The sequence below is a fragment of the Castor canadensis genome, chromosome 6, assembly GCF_047511655.1.
Source record: "Castor canadensis chromosome 6, mCasCan1.hap1v2, whole genome shotgun sequence".
Classification (NCBI taxonomy): Eukaryota; Metazoa; Chordata; class Mammalia; order Rodentia; family Castoridae; genus Castor; species Castor canadensis.
Window position 1 is genome coordinate 45325499 of NC_133391.1, and position 26165 is coordinate 45351663.

The 26165-nt window shown below is 41.8% G+C and overlaps 1 protein-coding gene across 6 annotated transcripts in view; it reads right to left on the bottom strand.

Moving 5' to 3' along the window:
* Positions 1-11610, bottom strand: part of Btbd8 (BTB domain containing 8) — a 79837-nt gene extending 68227 nt beyond the window's left edge. For 4 of the 6 annotated variants that reach the window (XM_074076485.1, XM_074076486.1, XM_020159537.2 and 1 more), the window contains exons 1-2: positions 11284-11610; positions 5311-5508 (exon numbers count right to left, since the gene is read on the bottom strand). In XM_074076485.1, the coding sequence (XP_073932586.1) occupies positions 5311-5508; positions 11284-11429 (344 nt within the window). In that variant the 5' untranslated portion in view covers positions 11430-11610. The remainder of the gene's footprint in view (positions 1-5310; positions 5509-11283) is intronic. The other 2 variants (XM_074076488.1, XM_074076487.1) reach the window with 2 other exon arrangements.
* Positions 11611-26165: the final 14555 nt, after the last annotated feature.

The following is a 26165-nucleotide window of genomic DNA, read 5'->3' on the forward strand; positions in this document are numbered from 1 at the left end:
AAACTAAAGAGCTATTAGTCAAATAACTCAAGACCTGTGAAAGAAATATGCAAGAACTCACTGACTCCATCAAAAGACCAAATCTGAGAATCATGGGCATTGAAGAAGGAGAAGAGGTGCAAGCAAAAGGGATTCATAATATATTCAACAAAATAATTAGAGAAAATTTTCCAAATCTAGAGAAAGCTATGCCCATTCAGATACAGGAAGCCTCCAGGACACCAAACAGACTTGACCAAAACAGAACTACCCCATGACATACTATCATTAAAACAACAAGCACAGAGAATAGAGAAAGAATATTGAAGGATGTAAGAGAAAAAAAACAAATAACATTCAAAGGTAAACCCATCAAAATGACAGCAGATTTCTCAACAGAAACCTTAAAAGCAAGAAGGGCATAGAGTGACGTATTTTGGGCACTGAATGAAAATAACTTCAACCCTAGGATACTCTCCCCAGCAAACTATCATTCAAAATAGATGGAGCAATAAAAGTCTTCCACGATAAGCAGAAACTAAAACAATATGTGACCACCAAGCCACCACTACAAAAGATTCTCCAAAGAATTCTGTACACAGAAAATGAAAGCAAACAAAACCATGAGAGGACAGGCAACATCAAACCACAGGAGAAGAAAAGATAAGAAATCAGATAGTAATACTGATTCAGCTGCACACAATCAAATCCTTAAACAACAAAAACAACTAAATGACAGGAATCACCACATACCTATCAATATTAACACTGAATGTCAATGGCCTCAACTTCCCCATCAAAAGACACCATTTGGCAAACTGGATGAAAAAAGGAAGATCCAACAATCTGTTGTTTACAAGAGACCCTTCTCATTGACAGAAACAAGCACTGGCTTAGGGTAAAAGGCTGGAAGAAGATTTACCAAGCCACTGGCCCTGAAAACAGGCAGGAGTAGCAATACTTATCTCAGACAAAGTAGACTTCAAACTTACGTTGATCAAACGAGATAAAGAAGGACACTCCATACTAATAAAAGGAGAAAAACACCAAAAGGAAATAACAATTATCAACCTGTATGCACTGAACGTCAGTGCACCCAATTTCATCAAAAATACTCTGAAGGACCTAAAAACATATATAAACTCCAACACAGTGGTAGTGGGAGACTTTAACCACCCCCATCACCAATAGATAGGTCATTCAAACAAAAAATCAATAAAGAAATTCTAGAACTAAAACACAGCATAGATCAAATGGACCTAGCTGATGTCTACAGAATATTTATTCAACTTCCGCACAATATACATTCTTCTCAGCAGCCCATGGAACTTTCTCCAAAATTGATCACATCTTAGGGAATATAGCAAGCCTCAACAAATATAAGAAAACAGAAATAATCTCATGCATTCTATCTGATCACAATGCATTAAAACTAGAACTCAACAACAAAAACAACAGTAGAGAACATACAAACAACTGGAAGCTGAAAGACGCATTGCTCAATGATCAGTGGGTCACCTCTGAAATAAAAGAGGAAATAAAAAGTTTCCTCGAAGTTAATGAAAATGAAAACACAACCTACCAGAACCTATGGGACACAGCAAAGGCAGTCATAAGAGGAAAGTTTATAACCATGAGTGCATATATTAAAAGGACAGAAAGATCTCAAATCAATAATTTAATGCTACATCTCAAACTCCTAGAGAAACAAGAACAAGCAAATCCCAAAACAAGCAGAAGGAGAGAAATAATAAAAATAAGGGCCAAAATTAATGACATAGAAACAAACAAAAAAAAGAATCAATGAAACAAAAAGCTGGTTCTTAGAAAAAATAAACAAGATTGACAGACCCTTCGCAAACCTGACTAAAATAAGGACAAAAAACCCAAATCAGTAAAATCAGAAATGCAAAAGGGGAGATAACAACAAACACCACAGAAATCCATGAAATCATCACAGACTATTTTGAGAACCTATATTCTAAAAAATTTGAAAATTTTGAAGAAATGGACAAATTTCTAGATACTTATGACCATCCAAAATTGAAACAAGAGGATATCAATCACCTGAGTAGATCTGTAACACAAAATGAAATTGAAGCAGCAATAAAGAGTCTCCAAAAAAAAGAAAAGTCCAGGACCTGATGGATTCTCTGTTAAATTCTATAGACCTTTAAAGAACAACTGATACCAACTCTCCTTAAACTTTTCCACAAAACAGAAAGGGAAGGAACATTGCCTAACTTATTCTATGAAGCCAGTATTACACTCATCACAAAATCAGACAAAGACACCTCCAAAAAGATCTACAGGCCAATCTCCTTAATGAACATCGATGCAAGAATGCTCAATAAAATAATGAAAAACCAAATCCAACAACATATCAGAAAGATCATTCACCATGACCAAGTCAGCTTCATCTGAGGGATGCAAGGATGGCTCAACATACACAAATCCATAAATGTAATACAGCACATTAATAGAAGCAAAGACAAAAACACTTTGATAAGATTCAACACCATTTCATAATAAAAGCTCTAAGAAAACCTGTACTAGTATCAACTCAAAATGGATCAAGGATCTTAATATCACACCCCAAACTCTAAAGTTGGTACAGAAAAGAGAAGGAAATACTCTGGAATTAATAGGTATAGGTAAGAACTTTCTCAATGGAACCCCAGCAGCACAGCAACTAAGAGATAGCATAGATAAATGGGACTTCATAAAACTAAAAAGCTTCTGCTCAACAAAAGAAATGGTCCCTAAACTGAAGAGACCACCCACAGAGTGGGAGAAAATATTTGCCAGCTACACATCAGACAAAGGACTGACAACCAGAATATACAGGGAACTCAAAAAACTAAACTCCCAAAATCAATGAACCAATAAAGAAATGGGCAATTGAACTAAACAGAACTTTTTCAAAGGAAGAAATTCAAAAGGCCAAAAACATATGAAAAAATGCTCACCATCTCTAGCAAAAAATGAAATGCAAATCAAAACCACACTAAGATTCCACCTCACCCCTGTTAGAATAGCCATCATCAAAAACACCACCATCAACAGGTGTTGGCAAGGATTTGGGGGAAAAGGAACCGTTTTGCACTGCTGGTGGGAATGCAAGCTAGTGAAACCCCTCTGGAAAACAATATGGGAGCTTCTTAAAAAACGAAACCTTGATCTGCCACATGATCCAGCAATCCCACTCCTAGGGATATACCCAAAGGAATGCGACTCAGGTTACTCCAGAGGCACCTGCACATCCATGCTTATTGCAGCACTATTCACAATAGCCAAGTTATAGATACATCCAAGATGCCCCACTACTGATGAATGGATTAAAAAAATGTGGTATTTATACACAATGGAGTTTTACTCAGCCATGAAGAAGAATGAAATCTTATCATTCATAAGTAAATGCATGGAACTAGAGAACATCATCCTGAACGAGGTTAGCCAGACTCAGAAGACTAAAAGTCATATGTTCTCCCTCATATGCAGAATTTAAAACTAGGGCAAATGCAGCAATGTTGTTGGACTTGGGTCACACACTAAGGGGAGAACACATATGGGAGGAATGGGGATAGGTAGGAAACCCAAAACTTGAAAGTATTTGATGTCCCCACTGCAGAGGAGCTAATACAGTAACCTTAAAACAACAGAGGTCAATATGGGAAGGTGACCAGGAAGTAGTAAAGAGGTCAGGTAGAGATGAATCAATTTGGGTTGTAATATACTTGTGCATGGAAGCAATGCTAGGAATATCTCTGTATAGCTATCCTTATCTCAACTAGCAAAAATGCTATGTCTTTCTTATTATTGCTTATGTCTTCTCTTCAACAAAACCGGAGAAAAGGGCAGAAGAGGTTCTGCCTGGAAGCAAGAGGGTGGGAGGGATGGGGGGGGGCAGGGGGAAGAAATGGCCCAAACAATGTATGCACATAGGAATAAATGAATAAAAAAAAAGTCTGAAAAACTTAAGTGGCCATCAACTGATGAAAGGATAAAAAAAAATGTGGTATAGCTATACAATTAAACACTACACAACAAATGAAGGACAGATTAATTTACTGGGGATTAATTTAAACTGGGGATTAATTATTTAGCTGATAAATTCTGAGTTCACTAAACACATGAATCCCCAAAACTACTAAAAAGTTTAACTGATATTCCATTTTCAAAAATCTTAGCTCCACATAAACTGCTATAAGTTGCTATATAGTTTGAATGTTTATGTACCCACCAAATTCTATGTTGCAACTTAATCTCTAATGTGGCAGTATTAAAAAGCAGGACATCTGAAAAATGAATGGGTTTAGTGTTCTTTAAAAAGAGACCTGAGGGAGCTTATCAATACCTTCTGCCAAGTGAGGACATGTACAAGGTGACATCTAGAGGAACTAGTCCTCACCAGACACCAAATTGGCAAGTGTTTTTTATTCTGGACTTGCCAGTATCCAGAACTGTAGTGATACATTTCTGTTGTTTATAAGTTACCCAATCTGAGGTATTTTACTACAGCAGCCCAAATGGAGTAAGACCTAAGCTAGGAGAATAAAAAATTATCTCATATTTTTATATACATGCATAATTTATTTAAAACTTTGAATACCAATACAAAAGTCAATATGTAGCAATGGTTCTCAACAGGGGGCAATAACCCCACACACCAAAGAAATCTGGCAATGTCTGAAAACATTTTGGCTGTCACAACTAAACATCCTAAAATGCCCAGCACTGGCCCTACAAGGAAAAAATTAACCAACCCAAAATGTTAAAAGTGCCACTACTGAGAAATCTTGGGCTAGAATAATTCAATGAAATTCCCAGAGAGGGCTGGGGGCTGGGGATGTAGCTCAGTGGTAGACCACTTGCCAAGCATGCACAAGGCCCTTGGTTTTACACCAGCACCACAAACTAAAAAAAAATTTTAAGTTACCAAAGAGCACACCATTAATTTCTCCTCTATGAGGACGCCCCCCCCCCAGGGGGTTGACTACTGAGCGACACTCCTGCCCCAGGATGAGATAGTTCTCCTGCCTCAGCCTCCCAAGTGCTGGGACTGCAAGCTTGCACCACTACACTCAGCTTTGGATCAGTTTTTAAGTTTGCCTCTACCAGCATTGAGCCTCTAATATTAGTACTTAAGACTCTACTAATACTAATTACTAAGATAATTTAAATTTTTAATGAATGGATTTTCCTTATTAGGTTATAAAATAGATATGGAAAGTAAACACACACACACACACGTAAGTTTAAAATAACCAGTTATATATTAGATATATTACAGGCTTAATATAAGAGGGGAAAAAAGATAAAAGCACTTACTGTAAAAATGTTCTAAATTCTGACGCTTCAATATTCTCCACAGGAACAGGCTCATGATTTGTTAATCTATTTGATGTCTGTCCAATAATATGAAAATAAAAGTCAGGAACTCTTGCTAAAAGGACTGGTTTGTGTACTTTGAATAAAATACAATCTATAGAGAAAGCAATATCTGCATGAATTTCTTCCCTTAAAAGCCTGTGAGGAATAAAAAGGAATCATAGCTTAATGAATATTGCTAAGAAATATTTAATAATTTTTGTAAAAACAGGTTCAAAATAACATATAAACAAAAATACAGAGGTAACAAATAAAAATAAATTAATAGAAAAATCAGTTTGTTCTGAGTTCATTCCAAAAAACACTGTTTAACATGGCTTAGAATCTAATTTTCTAAAAATTTATAGTGAAAAGAAAGATAATTTCACTAAAAGGGCAAAACCATTTTTTAAATATCTTTTCTTATTAATTCATTCTAATAAAATTTATTTTCTGCTACTTACGTTATTTTCTTTTAAAATGTACTTTCTTTACATTTATTTTGAAACACAGAGCATAAAGTTAACATGACTTCTATTAAAAGGCTGTTTTAATTTACTAAAATTGAAGGGGAGAGTAAACAGTCAACATCAACAAACCAGATATAACAATGGACAATTCAGATTAGAAACTGGTATACTTTGTTCTGTTAATTATCAAGTCTGAAAATACAGGCTTGGAGGTCAAGAATATGACATTTAAGACCTTTTCATCGCTTCCAAATAGAATTAATCATGTTCTAATCAATTATTTAAAATGATGGGCTCAGGGCAAACTCATTCAAATCCCTTTGCCTAGTATATAGACATGGTAAAATCCACTGATTTCATGTACACATAAAGTGATGGAAGAACAGAAATCAACATCATAATAGAAACTTATTATAAAATCTTTTGCCTCTATGAAGTAACTATGTATTTGTATTCTCTAAATACGAAATACTTTGCATCAGTATCACAACATCATCACTATAGCAATACTATCAGTATCATTAAGGTATGTATTCTCAGAGGACTTCTGTATTGAAGAACATAATTGGCAATCACACCAGTACACCATAGGAGGTACAAGTAATGGGTAATGATATCCATTACAATGAGAGTTTGGAAAGTTGCTAATAACAATCACATTCCCCCAAGACCAAGCTAAGAGCTCCTTCCTCTAATCCCATTACACTCAATACATACCTCTATTATGGCACTTCTGCTATAACATCATTATTATTTTTATGTGTCTTTCTCCCTACCTACTAGACAATGAACTCCCCAAGGGCTTGTTAAAAGATCCGTTTTTTTCTTTTTTGTTTGTGGTACTGGGGTTTGAACTCAGGGTCTCATGCTAGGCAGGTGCTCTACCACTTGAGCCATTCCCCTGGTCCTTTTTGCATTGATTATTTTTTTAGATGGGGTCTTGTTTTATACCCAAGGCAGGCCTAGAACCCTCCTATTTGTGTTTCCCTGGCGTAGCTGTGATGACAGGCATGCACCACTGAGCCCCACCACTGGCTGAGATGGGATCCAGCAAACTTTTTGCCAGGGCTGGTCTCAAACCAAACTGTGATCCTCCTGATCTCTGCCTTCCAAGGAGTTAGGATTACAGGTTTGAGCAACCCCGTCTGGCTTTTAATGATCCTATTTTACCCTAAACAAAGCAAATGCTTCAGAACACAAAAGCTTCCAAAATTTTGAAAACAGTAAAATAGATCTTAGTTTGGTCAATAATTTCATCAATAAATTATTTTATAGGAAACTTTAAAATTATACAAAAGTGTGTTGTTCTCTCAAACTTTAATTAAAAACTCAAACTGTACACTCTTGTTTTTTTTTCCTCCCTCCCAGCCATCTTCCCTCAGCCCCCACTCCTCAAGGGAATAAAGAAGTGTTGCAGGTGGTAGCCAAACAGCCATCACTAGCGTATCCTGTTCACAATAGATGCCTATGAGTATTTGTTAAGTGGGAAAAAAAAGTAATGTGCATAAAATTGTTAGTGTGTTGGCTCACGCCTATAATCCTAGCTACTCAGGAGGCAGAGATCAGGAGGATTGCAGTTCGAAGCCAGAGCAGGCAAATAATTTGTGAGATCCTATCTCGAAAACCCATCACAAAAAAGGGCTGGTTCAGGTTACTCCAGAGGCACCTGCACACCCATGTTTATGGTGGCACTATTCACAATAGCCAAGTTATGGAAACAGCCAAGATTTCCCACCACTGACGAATGGATTAAGAAAATGTGGTATCTATACACAATGGAATTTTATGCATCCATGAAGAAGAATGAAATGTTATCATTCGCTGGTAAGTGGATGGAATTGGAGAACATCATTCTGAGTGAGGTTAGCCTGGCCCAAAAGACCAAAAATCGTATGTTCTCCCTCAAATGTGGACATTAGATCAAGGGCAAATACAACAAGGGGACTGGACTTTGAGCACATGATAAAAGCGAGAGCACACAAGGGAGGGGTGAGGATAGGTAAGACACCTAAAAAATTAGCTAGCATTTGTTGCCCTTAACGTAGAGAAACTAAAGCAGATACCTTAAAAGCAACTGAGGCCAATAGGAAAAGGGGACCAGGAACAATATGAAAGTGCTGGTATCTGGCAAGGGCCTCCTTGCTACATTATCTCATGCAAAAAGCAAGAGGGAAAAAAAATATCGAGGAGACTGAACTCATTGTTTTGTTTGGTTTGGTTTAGTTTTGAGACAGGATCTTGCTATGTAACACAGGCTGGTCTCAAACTCTAGATTCTCCTGTCTCATTTGAGATTTTAGGCCTGTATCATTCCACCCAGCTACAAACTCAGTCTTTAATAAGGGCACCAGTCTTAACCATAAGAATGGAGGCCTTATGGCCTAATCACTACTTAAGGGTCCCACCTCTTAAAACTGCTACAATATCCGTTAAATTTCAACTAGAATTTTCGAGGAGACAAATATTCAAATCATAGCATAACCTATCTAAAACATTTTAAATTGCTGATAAAACCAGTTATCACTAAGCATTTATTGAGCATGTACTTTATACTAAGCACTAAGAACACAAAAATGATTAAGACATAATGCCTGCCCTCCGGTTTATAATATAGTAGTGAAACCAAGCCTGAAAAATTGAAGAGTATGATACATTAAATGGCACAAATACATTTTTTCAAGGTACAGATATAAGAGGAGCTCCTGGCTCCATGTTCCCTACAAAGGTTAAGTGTGAGTATGGAACTTCAAATTAGTCTGCTTGGAGTACTGAAAGAAAAAGTAGCAGATGAAGCTGCAGAGAAAAGCAGTAAAGAGCTTACTCTATCCTACCATTGAAAAGGAATCACCAGATCGTCTGAAACAGGGCAAATTTGTTATTTGAAATAATACCCAGTGTTGTGTACAGGAGGAGTTAGAGGAAAATAAGAATAAAGATGAGAAAACGACTATGTAGTTGGATGGATGTAAAGGGCTTCGGCCAGGAGAAGAACAACTGTGATAGACGATGGAATAAAACGTATTTGGATAACAAAATTGGGAGGAGTTGATGATTGTATGGAGATAAAGGGAAGGAAATAATTTTGTTTTGGATAACTGGGTGCTGTTGATATCATCAACCTTTAATCTATACCTGCTAGTCTAACTTTTCTCTTCAACTCTAGGTAAATTTCCTATTGTCTCCTGATTAGCGCTTCCTGAACATTCATTATATAACTCACTTTCAAATATCCTAGGATTTGGATCCACTTTCCATTCTTCCTTTTCCCAGCTCCCCCACGTTTTTCAGTCACCAACCCTGTTAACTGTTCCATTCCACTGCCAGTATGTATCCATAACTCTCATAAAAACAAATGATCTGTTTCCAATTTCTTTTTCAAATTAAGATCCAATATGTTAATACCTCTTTTCAAAATACCAATGGCTCTCTCCATTGCCTATAGAATATATTCCAAACATTTCAGTGAAGACCTCTGCTATCTAGTTTTAAAGTATCCATTCACCCTCATGTGCTGTCACTTTGATTGCCTGTCAAACACACAACCTTTTTCCCAATAAAGCAGCCAAATTCATTATTTATATACGGCCCTGGTTTGTACCAAATATTCCTATACTCTAGTCACATCTAAACTGGAAAAGCCAAACCAAGGTTAGCATTGGCCAAGGGAGCAACAAAACTTCAGCAGAGTCTGTGATAAAGCGGGACAAATACACAGCACTCCCAAAGCATTCCAAAGAAAAATCCACAGTACAGCAGAAAAAGAAATGGGTAAGGAGGGCTGCCAGAATGTCTCAAGTGTTAGAGTGCCTGTTTAGCAAGCTAGAGGCCCTGAGTTTAAACCCCACTGTGCCTCCCCCCCAAGAAAAGAAATACCTAAGGAGAGAAGCAGAAGTGAAGGGACAAAGTTAGTACAAGATCAACTACTGTAGAGAAGGCAGACTCTTGGGTTGAGTTCATATTCTGGCTCATATTCTAGCCATGTGACCTTGGACAAATCACTTTAATGTTTCTGGAGTCAGGTTGTTAAGATCCTTATTCTGATTCCATCATTTTGTTTTGGTTTTACTTATAATAGGAACTTGGGAGTCCAGGGTCCTATCCTCAGTTGCTATTAGGAGGATAAATTGTATACCAGTTATACCTTCAGTCTCATTTTCTTTATATAAACTAGATCTGTTGCCTTCCTAAAATCCATGATACTGGGTCATAAATTAGCCAGAAGAAAAAAGCCAGGTAAGGAAGGGAGCATCTCCTTAAGAGTAACCTTAGTGGCCGAGGATGGGTGGTTCATGCCTGTAATCCTAGTTACTCAAGAGGCAGAGATCAGGAGGGTCTAGGTTTGAAGCCAGCACCAGCAAATAGTTCAAGAGACCCTATCTCGAAAAAACCCATTACAAAAAAAAAAAAGAAGTCTGGTGGAGTGGCTCAATGTGTAGGCCCTAAGTTCAAACCCCACAACCACAAAAAAAAAAAAAAAGTCACCCCAGAAACAGAACTGCAGTTTTCCACCATGTGTTGGTTCATGGGCCCAAATTAAGGGGAAATTTTTTAGTAGGTAAGATTAAATTTAAGCTACAGGAGCCTTCAGAATGGGTAACTTTCTAACAGCAGTGCTTTTTAAAATGAATGCTAGTTCACATGTTAGTTATCAATAATTCTGTTCACTCTATTCAGTGATCCTCAGAGTGTGACCCTGCAAAATTTTGGACCTCATCCTGCAGCAGCTGAATCTGAACTATGGGCTAGGACCCAGTAAAACTATTTTTCTGTTTTTGTTGTTTTTAACAAGCCCTCAAGGTGATTCTAAAGAGAATCAATATTTTGCTGGAAATGGAAATTAGCTAGGTAATTATTTCTCAGCCTTTTTTTAAAGAGCTGACTTTAACTAGAGTCCTTACAAGCTGAGGTGGAAATTCACGAGGGTTACAAAGATCAAACTTTAGGACAACCCTTCATTTGCTTGGGTCCTCGCAGTGCTGCAAGTTGCTGGGAGCTATAGAGTATTCTAGGTGGAGAGGGGAAGCCAGGTTGCAATTAAGTATGTCCATATGAGCATTTGCAGCAAACTGTTAAAGAGAACGCATAAGAAAAAGAGCTCCAGGGCTCCAGTAATTTGTTGTATTGTTCTTCATTCCAAATAAATACTCATTTACCTAATTTTATTATTTTAGGATTTTTAAAAAATGTATGTTTCAGGACTTGGAACCACTCCGGAGAATTGTCTTTCAAGCAACAGCGGGTGCGTGTTTGAATATTTTAGCATCAGGTGGTGTTTCACGTTAACTACAAGTGTACTGTTTTCCTTCTGAATCTGGTGCGTGGTATCAGAAATGCTGGAGACCGTTATTTGGAGGAGGAGCAGGGAGACCGGCGGGACACGGCGGGGAGGGGACAGGAGAAACCGCAGCTGGGAGCCGAGGAGGCGCTTTGGAACCGAAGCGGCCCGAGTTCCCGCCGCCTCCTACCTGAGCAGGTCCTGGCTGAGCTGCTCCGACACCATCGCCTTCAGCCGGCGCCGCTCACACGGCCCCTTCCTTTGCAACCCCTTACTGCAAACTCCAGGGAGCCCCAGGAGCACCTCGGGGGCGCTGTCCTCTTTGCAGCGGGCCATGTCCCCCTAAGGAACCACGGCGCCGACGGTCCAGCGTTCGGACTCCCTGGTCCAGGCCAGGGGGAAGAGGGGGCGCTTTTCCACCGAGCGCCGCACCGCAGCCGGAAGACACCTCAAAGCGAAAAGGCTGCCGCCAATCTCTGCTGGCAGACGGAACCTCAGCGCAGCCGCACGGCCCTCGCGGGAATTGCGCAGGCGCAACTCTCTGTTTGCCGCAGCGGAGGTCCTCGGGGCCGCCACTCGGCCCTCTCAGTAATGGGCGGGGCAGCACTACCACGTCAGGCAGACTGCGCAGGCGCACACTCTATTTACAGCCGCTGCAGCCCCAGCGGTAAGGGGCGGAGCGCCGCCAGCACGTGACCTGAAGGTACGCAAGCGCACTCGCTGTTTATCGCTGCTGCAGGAGATTTTTGTTCTTCAGGAGCCGGCAGTCCAGGGCGGGATTCCACCATCGGTGTTGAGCCGGGTTTTGTGTGCCGTGTCTTGCCTTGTCTGCACTTTTTTGGCTCTCAATACCTAACCAGCAGCGAGTCGCACCCGTTCATTTTGCTTTCCAGTTCTGAAAGAATGTACTTTGGGCATGAAAAATTGGGGGTATAGGAAGGCGTTTGTAAACTGAGTCAGAACAATCCTGAATCCAATTCAGAGGGTGTTTGGAGCGTTTAGAAAACCCCATCCCCTTATCCAAGGAGTGACAGGTCAGAATATATTACAGGACTTCATTGCATGCACAGCCTTAAAATTTATGACCAGGAAAGTAGAAAGAGCTGAGAAGGGAGGGGCGGGCTTCAGTTGAGCAAGGAAGTGCATGGAGAAGCTATAGAATTTTGAATATTTTCCCCTTTGAAAGTCACTTTGAGACAGAAGGGATATATGAGGAGACAGGGAAATTATATAATTTTAATAAATAAAGGGCGAGGCTCAAACATTGGAACAAGGAAGTGAAGGCTGGAAAGCAGAACAGCTAGCCCCTCCCATCTCCTTTTAAATGCTAAGTTACAAGAGCAGGGAGCTCTAGAGGAACTACCTGCTTCTGCTTTCCTCTTTGAGAGGTTAACAAGCTGCAAGGATCCTTGAATGGGTAGAGAAAAAGGCTTCTCTGGCAAAAGAAAGACCTAAAACTCGCCTATTGTCCCTTGTGTTTTGGGTAGTTCTAGGTAATTGCTTCATATTTTATAATAAAAAACAGCACCCATCTTGGGCACTCAGAACCATTATCTAATGGTTAGAATTACTAGACCTCTGGTGACACGGATTCTCCCATCCAAGGAGAGTATAAGACCACAGACACTGAACCACCATTTTGAGTCTTTGCTCCTATTCTCCCTCCACCCCCCCCACACACCTTATCTATACTTTATCCTGTTATACTAAAATAAATCCTTGCTAACACTTCTACCTTGTGTGACTCCTTGTTGTGAGACACCTTGAAAAGTTTTTCATGTTTGTGGATCTTAAGGACCTGTAATTTTGCATGCAACTGGGAAGTTGTGGGTGCCCCCTAACCCCCACCATGTGTCCTCTGGTAACAATTTGATATCTTTTACTTGATGACCTCCTCAATAGTTCATTCACAAGTCCTGCACAAAGTAACAAAGAGTAATTGCTTGGATTTTAGAAAATAAGAGGTATTTGAGGTAGCCATTTCTCCAAATGCTGGACATTGCTCTTCTTTCCCTGTATGTACTAACTCAATCCTAACATTAGCCATCTAGGTAGGTACTGCCTTGAGCTCCAAATTGCAGATAAGGAAGCTGAGACATAGAGAGGGTCACTAACTTGGCCAGTAAGTGGCAGTCTAATATTAAAATCCAGACAGTCTATATCTTTCTACTGATTAACTTACTCCATTTACATATACTGTTGGTGGTGAGAATGTGAATTGGAAAGAAGTATGGAGGTTCCTCAAGTTTTTTAAATAGAGTTATCATATGACCAGGAATGCCCCTTCTGGATATGTGCCCAAAGGGAATGAAATCAGTTCAGAAGGGCCAGAAAAAAGCAAGCAAGTCTGTGTCCTGATAATGTAGCAGGAAGGAGGGGATGGCATAGCAAGGAGATAAAACTTAAAGAATCACATAGCACTGGGGGGTGAAGTAGCCAATAGAGTTGCGTGCAACCATATATGGGTTAAACCTTGCCTTTTGCTTCTGCAAACTGCTTTCAAGTTGAGACCCCTTTGTTCTTAGGGCTCAGCCTTCTTTGGACTTGAGTCCACTGAGTCTGTACTGGCACAATAAAACATTGCTTCCTGCTGAATTCCTTAGTGTCCCATGTCTCTGTTCAGGATTCCCACAAGTTTTCTTGGGGCTCATGTCTGGGATTTCGGAGATGGTGGCTTTTCACCTTCCTTGTCACTGGCATGTGTCCCCTAGACTGCTGGGAGAAGTGATCCCACAAGACACCAGTGGATGGTTTGATCCAGAGGAAGAACTCATCCTTTTGGCAAGTTGGGGTGAGGTCCTTGGATGCACAATGGAACTTGGTAAAGTGCAGGAACCAGCGAGGGGAGTGCTGCCCATCAGACTGGTAAGAACCTGGGTTCAAATATTAGGCTTGCCCCTAAGTGGCAGAAGGGAAGCTTGATCAACTCCCGGGGTCACTCAAGTAACTTTGAGTGAAAGCGAAATCATGATTCCTAGGTGCTCAGTGCAGGGCAGAAATGTTGGATGCCTGCATGTGAACATGTGTGAATGAGACATAGGTTGGCTACAAAGTGAGTGTGGAGTCCTGATCTGAGGCTCTGTGGCAAGCTCATATGGTCTAAGGTGAGCCCTAACAGGGCCTCCTGTCTATGATTTATATACTCACTACAGCTAAGATATGCCTAAATCCCCATGAGGGGAATAGCTTTTGATGGACAAAGAGAGTGGTGTTATTTGTTCTCCCTTGTGTGTTGGAGAGGAGGACCCCTTACCTCCTCTCCACACCCTTACCTCCCCTTACACCCTCTCCTGGGGGGGTGTAAAAACACCCCCCTAGGGTACATGCTTAAGAACTTTAAAAAGGGATTTAATGGAGATTACAGAGTCAACGGACTCCCAGGTAAACTTAAGACCTTCTGTGAAATAGCCTGGCCTGCCTTCAGTGTAGAATGGCCCTTGAAGGGGTCATTAGACAAGGTCATAGTCAATAGAGTTTTTGAAGTGGTTGTAGGGGAACTTGGACATCCAGATCAGTTTCCCTATATTGATTGCTGGTAGGATGCAGTCCTCAGTTGGCCCATGTGGCTAAGGCCCTGTCTAGAGGAAGCAGGTAAGGTCATGGTAGCTAGCGTGGCCACAGCCTCCAAGTGTAGGGTTAAACCTAAAAAGCTAGAAAAACCTGTATTAGTGGGGGACCTTGAGGAGACCCATCCTCCTAGGCACCACTGTAAATACCTTTGCCACTGCCTTACACCCCCTTGCCTCTTTGGAAGGGGAAGCAGCATCAGATGGGGAAGCTCCAGAAGCAAATACACCAACAAGGCTGGGCTCAGGAGTCCTGGAGACCACAACAACCCCAACTTCCTCAGGTCCCTTGAACCTCATGCTCACTCCAAGTCTGCCAGTTCTTATGCTGAAGCCCCCTGTGAGACTGGCCTCTAGGTTCAACTAGAAACATTTAAACAGCCCTAACAAGGGCCTCGCCCTCCCCCCACCCCAAGATGCATCACCTTGCAAATGCCCCTGTTTCACCACAGACCTCCTGAACTGGAAGCATCACACCCCCCCTCCTTCATGTAAAAGCTTCAGGTTCTGACTGATTTGATGCAGTCTATCATCCAGATTCACAAACCCACATGGACAGACTGTCAACAACAGCTTCTTCTGACTTTATTTAATACTGAGGAGCAATGCCATATAACGTTGGTGGCTCTAAAATGGCTAGAAGATCATGTCCCTGAGGGTACTTTAAATGCCCAACCATAAATACGCTCAGGCTCATTTCCCTGAGGAAGACCCACATTGGGACCCCAATGATGAGTGAGACTACCAGAAGTTTGAACGGTATCAGGAGCCACTATTAGGGGGCATGAAAGAAAGAGGGAAAAAGGCCACGAATGTGAGCAAAACATCAGAGGTCCTCCAAGGCTGAATAAGAATCCGAGCCAGTTTTATGAGCGTTTGTATGAGGCCTCCACTTGAATACCCCTGGTGACCCAGAAGCCACTGAAAACCAGTAGATGATTAATGCTGCTTTTGTTGACCAGGCCAGGGGGACATAAGGCAAAAATTGCAGAAACTGGAGGGATTCACTGTAATGAACACAGTGGCCACAAAGGTTTTTATCAATTGAGATCAGGAGGCTAAACAGGAGACAACAGGAAGATGAAAAAGAGAGTGGGCCTCCTTGAAGTACCCTTGCTGAACAGTCAGGTGGGCCCTGGCAACTAATCCAGGCAGAGGCAGAGGCAATCACATGGACAGCGACCAATGCCCCCATGAAGCTCCAGCCCTAGGGAGGAACTAGGGTGAAATCAATGTGTCTATTGTAGTCAGGAAGGGCACTGAAAAAATGAATGCCCCCAATGACCCAGGGAACCCCAGAAGGCCCCCCCCCAGATCAGAGGCAGAGGCCAAGTTGTTGAAGGAAAGTATCAGCCAGCTCAGGGGAAGGGCAGACCCTGAGAGGAAGACATTGTTGGGCTGGAAACTTTTGAGGATTATGAGGACTAGGATGAACCAGGCTGCATTCTACTGGGCCTCCAGGAGCCTATGGTCCAAATAAAGATAGGGGACTGTCCCATTGACCTAATGGTGGACACTGGTGTGACTCATTCTGTTGTAACCCAACCCATGGCCCCCTCTCACAGAGACATGTGACCATTGTTGAGGCCACAGGGGATCAGACTTGCCACCCCTTCCTGGCATCTATAAAACATAATCTTGGAAAGCATGAAGAGAAACATGAGTTCCTGTATCTTCCTGATTGCCCTATAACCTTGATGGACAGAGACTTGTTGTGCAAACTAAGGGCACAGATAAGTTTTGACTGTGATGGCTCAGCAGCCTTGAAGCTGAGGGGGCATGAAGCCAAGGTTCTAATCCTCATGGTTGTGCAGGAGAAGGAATGGCAACTCTATACTTCTAAGAAAAAGATCCCTGAAATTCCTGAGCTTCCCTATAAGATTCCAGGAGTATGGGCTGAAGACAATTCCCGCCCAGTTTGGCTCAGAACATGCCCCCAGTGGTGGTAGAACTAAAGCTGAGAGCCACTCCTGTTAGCCAGAAGCAATATTACATTCCCTGCAAGGCCCAAGTTGGAATCCAGAAACATCTTGACAAGTTCCTAAAGTATGGGATCCTTTGGCCTTGTCAGTCTTTCTGGAACATTCCCTTATTGCCTGTCCAAAAGCCAGGCACTGAGGGCTTCAGGCAGTTCAGAACCTTGGTGCAGTCAACTCAGCAACTGTTACTCTACACCCTGTGGTCCTATCCCAGCTGAGGCAAAGTTCTTTACCTACCTGGACCTTAAGGATGCATTTTTCTGCATCTTCCTGGCCCCACAGAGCCAACCCATCTTTGCCTTCCAATGGGAAAATCCCAATAATGGAGAAAAGGGACAACTAACCTGGACTTAATTTCCACAAGATTTCAAAAATTAGCCCACTATTTTTGGAACTGTCTTGAGATCTGACCTCAAAGCTTTCTCAGCCAACCAGCATGGCTGCACACTCCTCCAGTATGTACATGAACTTCTGCTGCTTGGACCAACACAGGAGGACTGTATGGAAGGAAATCACCTCCTTTCTCTTTTGTGGAAGGCAGGATACAAAGTCTCTAGGAAAAAGGCCCAGGTTTGACAAAACACTGCCAAATACCTCGGCTTTCACCTGTCCTACAGGCAATGCTGGCTTGTCCCTGAGAGGAAGTAGGCTCTCTGTTCCATCCGAGCCCCTAAGACCTGCCGGCAAATTGGAGAGTTTTTGAGAGCTGCAAGAATCTGGACCCCTAATTATTCCTCCTCGGCCAAACCCCTCTATGAAGCCATAAAGAGGGGAGAACAGAAACTCTTAGTATGGTGGGAAGAACAAGAGAAAGCCTTTAAAGAAATAAACAGGGCACTACAAAATGCCCCTCTTCTAGGCCTGCTGGATGTGATGAAGCCCTGTTCCTGTATGTCCATGAGAGATAGGGGACAGATATTAGGGTCCTGACTCAGTTCCTGACATCATCCAGTGACTTACTTGTCAAAACAATTCGATGCTGTCTCCTGAGGCTGGCTGCCTTGCATGTGTGCCCTAGCAGCCACTGCTGCCCTGATGGCTGATGCAGACAAACTCACTTTGGGGCAAGAACTCACAGCCCGAGTTCCCCCACTCTGTCTTGACCCTTATGGAATATAAAGGAAATTATTGGCTAACAAACTCCTGAATGGTCAGATACCAAAACATGTTATATGAGAACCCGCACATCTGGCTAGAGGTTAAGACTCTAAACTCAGCCACCCTGTTGCTGGTTGATTCAGGCCCCCCCAGAGCATGTCTGCTTAGAGGTTATGGATGAAGCTTTCTCAACTGGCCAGATCTAACTGATCAGCCTATTGGCCATCCAGATGTTAAATGTGTCACAGATGGCAGCAAGCTTTGTCCAGGATGGCACACGTTCTGCCAGGTATGTGGTGGTGACTCTGGACTGTCATTGAGGCCCACCCACTGCCAGCTGGAATATCTGCACAAAAGGCTGAACTGGTCACCCTCACATGGGCACTCCAGCTCACTGCAGGAGTATGGGTAAGCATCTACACTGACTCCAAGTATGCCTTCATAACCATTCATGTCCATGGGGCCTTATATAAAGAGAGGGGACTCATTAACTTAGGAGGAAAAAGTATCAAGTGTGGGCAGGAAATCCTCAAACTGCTAGACACCATATGGGCCCCTACATGGGTAGCAGTTATGCACTGCCAAGGACACCAAAAGGGAGAGACAACAATTGTCTGGGGAAACCGGAAAGCTGATAGGGAAGCCAAATGATTAGCTCTCATTGCAGGACAGACTTCAATCTCACTGATGGCTGCCTTGTTCCAGTGTCCTTTACATGAACGGGACCCATGGTACACACCACAAGAATGGGCTTGGCTTAAAACTGAAGAAGGAAGTTTTCTGCTGGACAGGTGGTGGAAATTTGCTGATGGCCACATCACCATTCCCAAGTTGCTGGCACTTGCATTTGTCAAGTTCCATGAAGGGACTCACTCAGAGTGGACAGCTGTTGAGATTACCTTGACCCAGCATTTTTATGTCCCCAAGCTCTCCATCATAAGTAAGACAGTATGTGAAAGATGTAGCCTATGTGCTAAAAACAATCCCCAACAGGGGCCAAAAGTGCCACCCCAGGTGCAGAGTGTTGGAGGAACTCCTTTTGAGAACTTGATTGTAGATTTCACTGAAATGCCATGGGCTAAAGGATACAGATAACTACTGGAATTTGCACCTCCTCAGGATGGGTGGAAGCCTTCCCTACTCGAACTAAGAAAGCCCAGGAAGTGGCCAGATGCCTGTTAAAGGAAATCATCCCTCAGGTCAGAATACCTATGTCTATTGGGTCAGACAATGGACCGGCTTTCATGGCTGAGGTAGGCATTTGATGGCTAGGACCTAGGGGTAACTTGGAAGCTGAGCACGGCCTACAGACCCGAGTTCAGGGAAAGTAGAATGTATGAACAGGATTCTAAAATTGCAGTTGGGAAAATTATGTCAGGAGACCCACTTACAATGGGATCAGTTACTTAAAATAGCTTCTCTCAGGATCAAGTGTAGCCCCACCAAATAGACAGGGATCTCTCCTTTTGAAATAAGGCCCCCTCCTTTTGACTAAAGGCCCCCTTTAGTCAAGGGCCTGCAAAAGGACCTTGGGGACATAGGTGACTTCACCCTAAGACAGCTGATGCAGGCCCTCAGGTTGCCTCTCTCAAAAATCAACAACTGGGTCTGGGAGAGACATCCTGTTAAACTGCCAATTCCTACACACTCTTATAAACCAGGGGATGCCGTCTGGGTAAAGGAATGGAATGTCCAACTGTTAAAGCCTCATTGTAGGGGCCCTTTTGTAGTTATTTTGTCTACGCCCACAACAGTTAAAGTTTTAGAGACTGTTCTTTGGATCCACCACAGCTCTCTTCAATGGGATGCATCCCTGACCTAACCTCACTGTGCAAGATCACCTTCAGGAAAGCCTATGCTCTTTCCCAGAAGAACTCTCCTCTCCAGGAGACAGCAGGGGACCAAACAACGGGATGACAGCCCTTCTCTAGACACTCTGGAAGCTGACTAGTCTATGCACAGTGGAAGCTCGAACATGGGACACACCCCTGTTTTCCTCTACACACTTGGACTCTTACTTTTTGGATTGGCCCTCGCAAGGTCAACCTTGCAAGATTTCCCCCATGTACCAAATGTTATAAGAAAGCCTTTATTGGGATCTCTGCACAACCATACTTTGTATCATACACCCGCCAACAGGTCGGATGTTACATTGGCTCGTACACTCTTCAGGTTTGTAAGGTTGTTGGTAGGCAATACTGGAAGTCCCAGAGTAAGGGAAACAATATAGGTTACATTTGTCATGGAAAGTGGGGAGAATGGGTGTGCTGGACTTCTTTGGGATATTGGGGAAGCTCTGATGGTGGGGGAGTCTGGAACCTAGCTCAGGAACAACTTGTTAGAAAGACAGCACACCGAGTGTCAAAGGTACTCTCACCCAGACCAGGTCTGGCTGCCAGTCAAAGTGCTGGACCACTGTATAATAAAATCAGAAGCGAATTAGGCAGAGGATTAGCCCTTTTCCAACAACAGGGGAAAAGTCTTTTTGTAGACCTGGCAGAAGGGATTGCTAAAGAACTAAATATCTAAACTACTGGGTGTGTGGAGGTGCCCTCATGAGTGAGGGATGAATGGCCTTTAAAAGAGACCACTTTAAATGCTCACCAACTTTCATTGTGGAATCAATCTATAACTAGACAAGAGAGTAACTGACCTCAGACCTGTTTTCTCACATCAGAGATAATTGGGGAAGAATGTATCAAAAGAACTGGGGCCAAGATGTGAAAAGTAGGGGGAGAAGCCCCTCATAAGAGGGTCCTCTCTTGGAATGTGACTAATCTAACCTGGGGCCTGATGGGCCTACATGGTATTGGGCATTGCCCCCATCGGAAAACGAGTCCCAGTGTCATGATTCTCCAACCAATGACAGCCTCTTAAATTGCTCTACTACTGGTGAGGTGAATCCATTCTGAGGCGTCCCTAAGATTGGCAAATATTGGAGTAACCTCACCAATACTGACCCACGGTGGTGGAGGGCACAGATGGGTTATTTTGGATATGTGGGAAACAAGGACTTGGAAGGGAAGCTGTACTGTAGGAGTTATCCAGCTGGGATTTTTCCTCTTGCCCAACCACCAAGGAGAATAGCTGGGAATTCCCCTTTTTGAAACTTTGGGGCCTAGCGTAAAAAGGGACCTCAAGGTGGGGGGGCCACAGAGATGGGGAGAAGATAAATGGCCTCCCCAGAGGATTATCAAGACCTATGGGCACAGGATGGGGGCTGAGGTTACCGGACTCCTTTTTATATGCTCAATAGAATCATTAGGTTACAGGCAGTCATGGAAATTATTACCAACCAGACTGCCTCTGCCCTAGAACTACTAGCCAAGCAACAGACCCAAATGTGTCTGGCTGCTATATATTAAAATTGCCTGGCCTTGGATTATCTCTTAGCTGAGATGGGGGAGCATGTGGTAAGTCCAACTATTCAGACTGTTGCCTCCACATAGATGACAATGGTCAAGCAGTAACAGAAATTGCCTCTAATATTAGAAAGATGGCACATGTATCTGAACAGGTGTGGAAAGAATGAGACCCAGACAGTCTGTTTGGTGGGTGGTTCTCTGCCCTGGGCGGATTCAAAACCCTTATAGGATTGGTGGGTCTAGTTCTGACAATGTGTCTGATGTTACTCTGCTTGTTTCCCCTGGTATTACAGTCTATGAGGACCATCATGGAAGCCACTATAGAAAGAAAAATGGCCATCCATATAATTATGCTGTAGAAACACAAACTCCTAAATCAGGATGATGCTCTTTGACTCTAGGTGGGTCCAAGCATCAAAAGGGAGAGTAATGTAGCAGGAAAGCAGGCCAGAAAAGAAGCAAGCAAGTCTGTGTTCTGTTACAGGGGAGAGGGGATGGCATAGCAGGGAGATAAAACTTAAAGAATCTAAACGTGAAGAAGGTCACATAGCACTGGTGGGAGTGAAGTAGCCAACAGAGTTGCATGCAACCATATATGGGTTAAACCTTGCTTCTTGCTTCTGTAACCTGCTTGCAAGGGTATATAAGGTGAGACCCCTTTGTTCTCGGGGCTCAGCCTTTGAACTCGAGTCCACTGAGTCTGTGCCAGCGCAATAAAATGTTGCTTCCTGCAAAACTGCCTCAGTGTCCAGTGTCTCTGAGATTCCCGCAACACTCCAGGTGTTATGGAAAGCAGTATAGAGGTTCCTCAAATTTTTTAAATAGGGCTATCATATTTAAAAATGACCCAGGAGCCTCCCCTTCTGGATATGTGCCCGAAGGAAATGAAATCAGTTCCTCATAGAGATAGCTGCCCTCCTATGTTCATTGCAACATTATCAACAATAAGATTTGAAAACAACTCAAGTGTCAGTGGACAGATAAACTACAATAACTGGAAAGTAGAATGGTAGTTGAGGGTGGAAATGGAGAGATGTGTGTTAAAGGATACAAAGTTGTGGTTATAAAAGATGACTAAATCTAGAAATCTAATGTACAGCATGAAGACTATAATTCATATAGTGACTGTGACAAAATACATGACAAAATGACTTAAAAGGAGAAAGGAGGAAAGATTTATTTAGCTCATTGTTTCAGAGGTTTTGGTCCATTGTGGTGGAGAAGGTGTGGCAGAGTGGAGCAGCTCACATCATGGTGGATAGGAAGCAGAGAGAAAGGGGTTTGGGATCAGGCATAACCTTGACAAGTATGCCCCAGTGACTTACTTCCCCTAGTTTCCATCACTTCCTAAAATAGTGTCACCAGCTGGAACCAAGAGTTCAACAAATGAGCCTGTGGGAGACATTTCTCACTCAACACATAATTGTGCACTAAAAATTAAGTAGACTTTAGGTGCTTATACTCCACAAAAAACGTATTTGTAAACTACTACTATGACGAGTTTGTTGATTGACTTGATTGAGGCAATCATTTCTCTATGTATATCAAAACACATGCTGTACACTTTAAACACCTATAATTTAAAAAGAAACCAGTACAACAAATGTGTCCTAATTAAAAAAAAAAAAAGAAAGAAAGAAAAGAAAAGTAACCAGGTAGTCTAGCACCAGGCTCTTTGTCTCCAAAACCCATCAGCCTCTTTATTAGCTGATAAATTAAAAACTAGGCTACTTATTCTGTGGCTGGGAATGAGTGAAAGAATGATTTCTGGCCCTGTAGCATAATTATTTTAAAACTACCTGAGACACCTTAGGCAGCTGACTATGAAGCCCTGAGTTCAAACCCCAATACTGGACTGGAGGTGTGGCTCAAGCAGTAGAGAGCCTGCTTTGTAAGCATGAAGCCCTGAATTCAAACCCCAGTCCCACCAAAACAACAACAATAACAAAAACAAACAATAAATAAAACACAAAAATCTGGGGATGTAGCTCGGTGGTGGTGCTTAGCACATGTGAAATCCCAAGTTCAATCTTCCAGCACATGCATATACACACTCAAAACTTTCATTGATGTCCACATGTCACTATTGAGAGTGTTTTCAATTAAAGCATTGTTTCTATTTTAATCAATGACTTTGTTTTAATATTTAATAATAGAACATTTTTATTGACAACTGTAGTCATTTATCCCTTAATGTGAGTGAATTTATCAGATTTTTTTTCCTGAAAGACTTTTTGATCAGGAAGAAAATAGAGTCCTGAGGAACAAGCAATGGGTGCTTTGCAGGTAAACTAGCTAACCCCATAGTTTCATTTAGGATTATCCTTAGCTATGATCCTTATGTATGAAAAACAAATATAAGTAAAATTGTCTTTGAAGGCAGAAACTACTTCCAAGGACCTCATGAAAGCAAAGTGATCTTTTGATGCATTATTTTTCCTTCTTGCAGAATGTTTTAATATGAAACATTTCAGACAGATAAAGTGTTAGGGTGAACAAAAGTGTTAGGGTTTCATGTTGGAACTAGACCTCCTCCCCCTTGAAGGTGACTTATTGAAAACTCTCCACCTGGTCTTAAAGAAAAATAGACATCTGTCTTAAGCCATGACCCACTCATAATCCATTATCTCAGGAAGCTCAGAGGGTCATTGAGGATTATCCTGTCCAGTGACCTTTCTGGAATTTCCTCACCCATCTCCTTTATCCCCAGTATGCAAGCGACTGGGAACTCCTGCTCTCTTGCTGGGGTCTCCTCTGCAGGACCACTTCACAATAAACCCTGTGCTGGCGTATGAGCCAGCTCCCCATCTATCCATTCTGTGCTTTCTTTTATTCTAACACAAAGGAATAAAGAAGTACAACGAACCCAAATATACCCATTACCAAGATTGAGAACTATAATTATCAGGATTAGACATATAAGCTCCATTGAGTCGTCTTCCCTTCTTTTCCTTTCTTATCTTCTTCCCTTCCTTTTTTACCTTTTTTACCTTCTTTCCCTCTAAAAAATGTTTAAAACTCCAGATGTCATTTGCTTTTACTCTTATGTACTTCCATATGCTGTGCTAGCTAAACAATTATGTTTTCTTACATTAATCACAATGCTAATATTATCCCTTATAAACTAACAATAACTCATTTACTGTTCAGTCTGTTATAGCCTGAAATGTGTCCTCTCCCAAATCCTATCCTCAATGTATTTAGAGATAGGGCCTTTAGGAGATAATTATAGTTATCCTCAGTATTTGTGGGAGTAATTCCATCCTCCACCCTGCCCCATGGACACCAAAATTCATGGATACTCAAGCCCCTTATATAAAATGGTATAATATTTGCAACCTACACATAACATAGCCTCCAATATACTTTAAGATAGCAATGAATTGCTATTAATACCTAATGCAATGTAAATACTGTGATTTGAGTATGAAATTTCTCCCACAGGTTCATGTATTGAGAACTTCATTGCCAGCTGATGGGCTTTGGGGAAATTATTGGATCCTGAAGTCTCTGACTTAGTCAGTGGATGAATTCATAGTATGATGGCATTATCAGGAGGTGGTAGAAAGTAGAAGGTGGAGTATAGATGAGGAAGTACATCACTAGGGTTATCCTTGGGGTTATATCTTGCCCTGGCCTCTTCCTGTATTCCCCTTTTTCTACTTTTATTTCACCATGAGGTGAATAGCCTCTGCTACCTGCTCTGCTGCAGTGATGTTCTGCCTTGCCATGGGCTGAGATTCATTGGATCCAAGACTATGGATGAAACCTCTGAAATTCTGAGCTAAAATAAACTAACTCGCTTAAGTTGTTTCTGTCGGTTGTTTTTGTCACAGTGATGAAAATTCTGATTAACACTATCTAAATAGTTACACCATATTACTAGGGAATAGAAACAAGGAAAACATTCTGTCTGTGTTTAGTATAGGCACATTTTTTTCTGGATATTTTTAATATGGCTATGGAGGGTCAACTGTAAGGTTAAATGATGGCATAAGGATGGGGCCCTAATCTAAAAGGACTGGTGTTTTCATGAGAAAGGGAAGTGACACTAGAGATCTCTCTCTGCACACACACACACAGGAAAGGCCATATGAGTTCAGTGAGAAAGTGGCCATCTGTAAGCCAGAAACTGTGACCTCACCAGAAAGCAACCCTGAAGGTTGATCTCTAAGATCAGAAAATAAATTTCTAATTTTAGGCAATCAGTCTGTGGTATTTTGTTAGGGCAGCCCTATCAGACAAATCACAGCCCACTACAAAAATTTCCCAATTGCCCTTAAAAAATACCCTTTACAATTGGTTTCTTTGCATACTTTTTCAAACAAGATGCATAAATTTAATTTGGTTCTTATGTCTGCTAAGTCTTCTAGTCTAGAACAGTTCTGTGTCCCATTTTTCCCCTGTATGTTCTGCAGAAGCCCGGCCAACTGATCTATAGAGCACCCCACATTTTAAATTTCACTGTTTATGTCCTCATAGCATTACTTAACATGTTCATCTGCCATACCTATTCACAGAAAATAGAAGTTAGTTTTAGAGACTTCATTGGATTTAGGCTCAACTTTTTAGCAAAAAAAAAATATTCTTAGGTGGTATATTAGTTTTCAGTTGTTGCTTTCACAAACTTAGTACAAACACAGTGGATTTAAAACCACACAAATTTATTACCTTCTGTTCTGTCAGTTAAAAGCCTTACATGGGCCTCACTGAGCTAAAAGCAAGGCATAGATAGGGCTATTTTCCCTTCTAGAGATTCTAGGTAATTTGTTTCTTTGCCTTGTCCAGCTTCTAGAGGCTGCTGTATTCCTGGATTCATGGCTGCCTTCTTCTATCTGAAAAGTCAGCAACAGGGACAATCAAGTCCTTCTTACATCACAAGACTCTGACTTCTCTGCTTCAGCGTTCTTCCCTTTTTAAAAACCCTTATTACTCTTCATCCAACTGGATAACCCAAGATAATCTCTCTGTATTGAGGACAGTTAGTTCTTTCTATAACATCAATTCCCCTTTGCAATCAAATAGCATATTCGTAGGTTCTGGGATTAGAACACAAACTTCTTT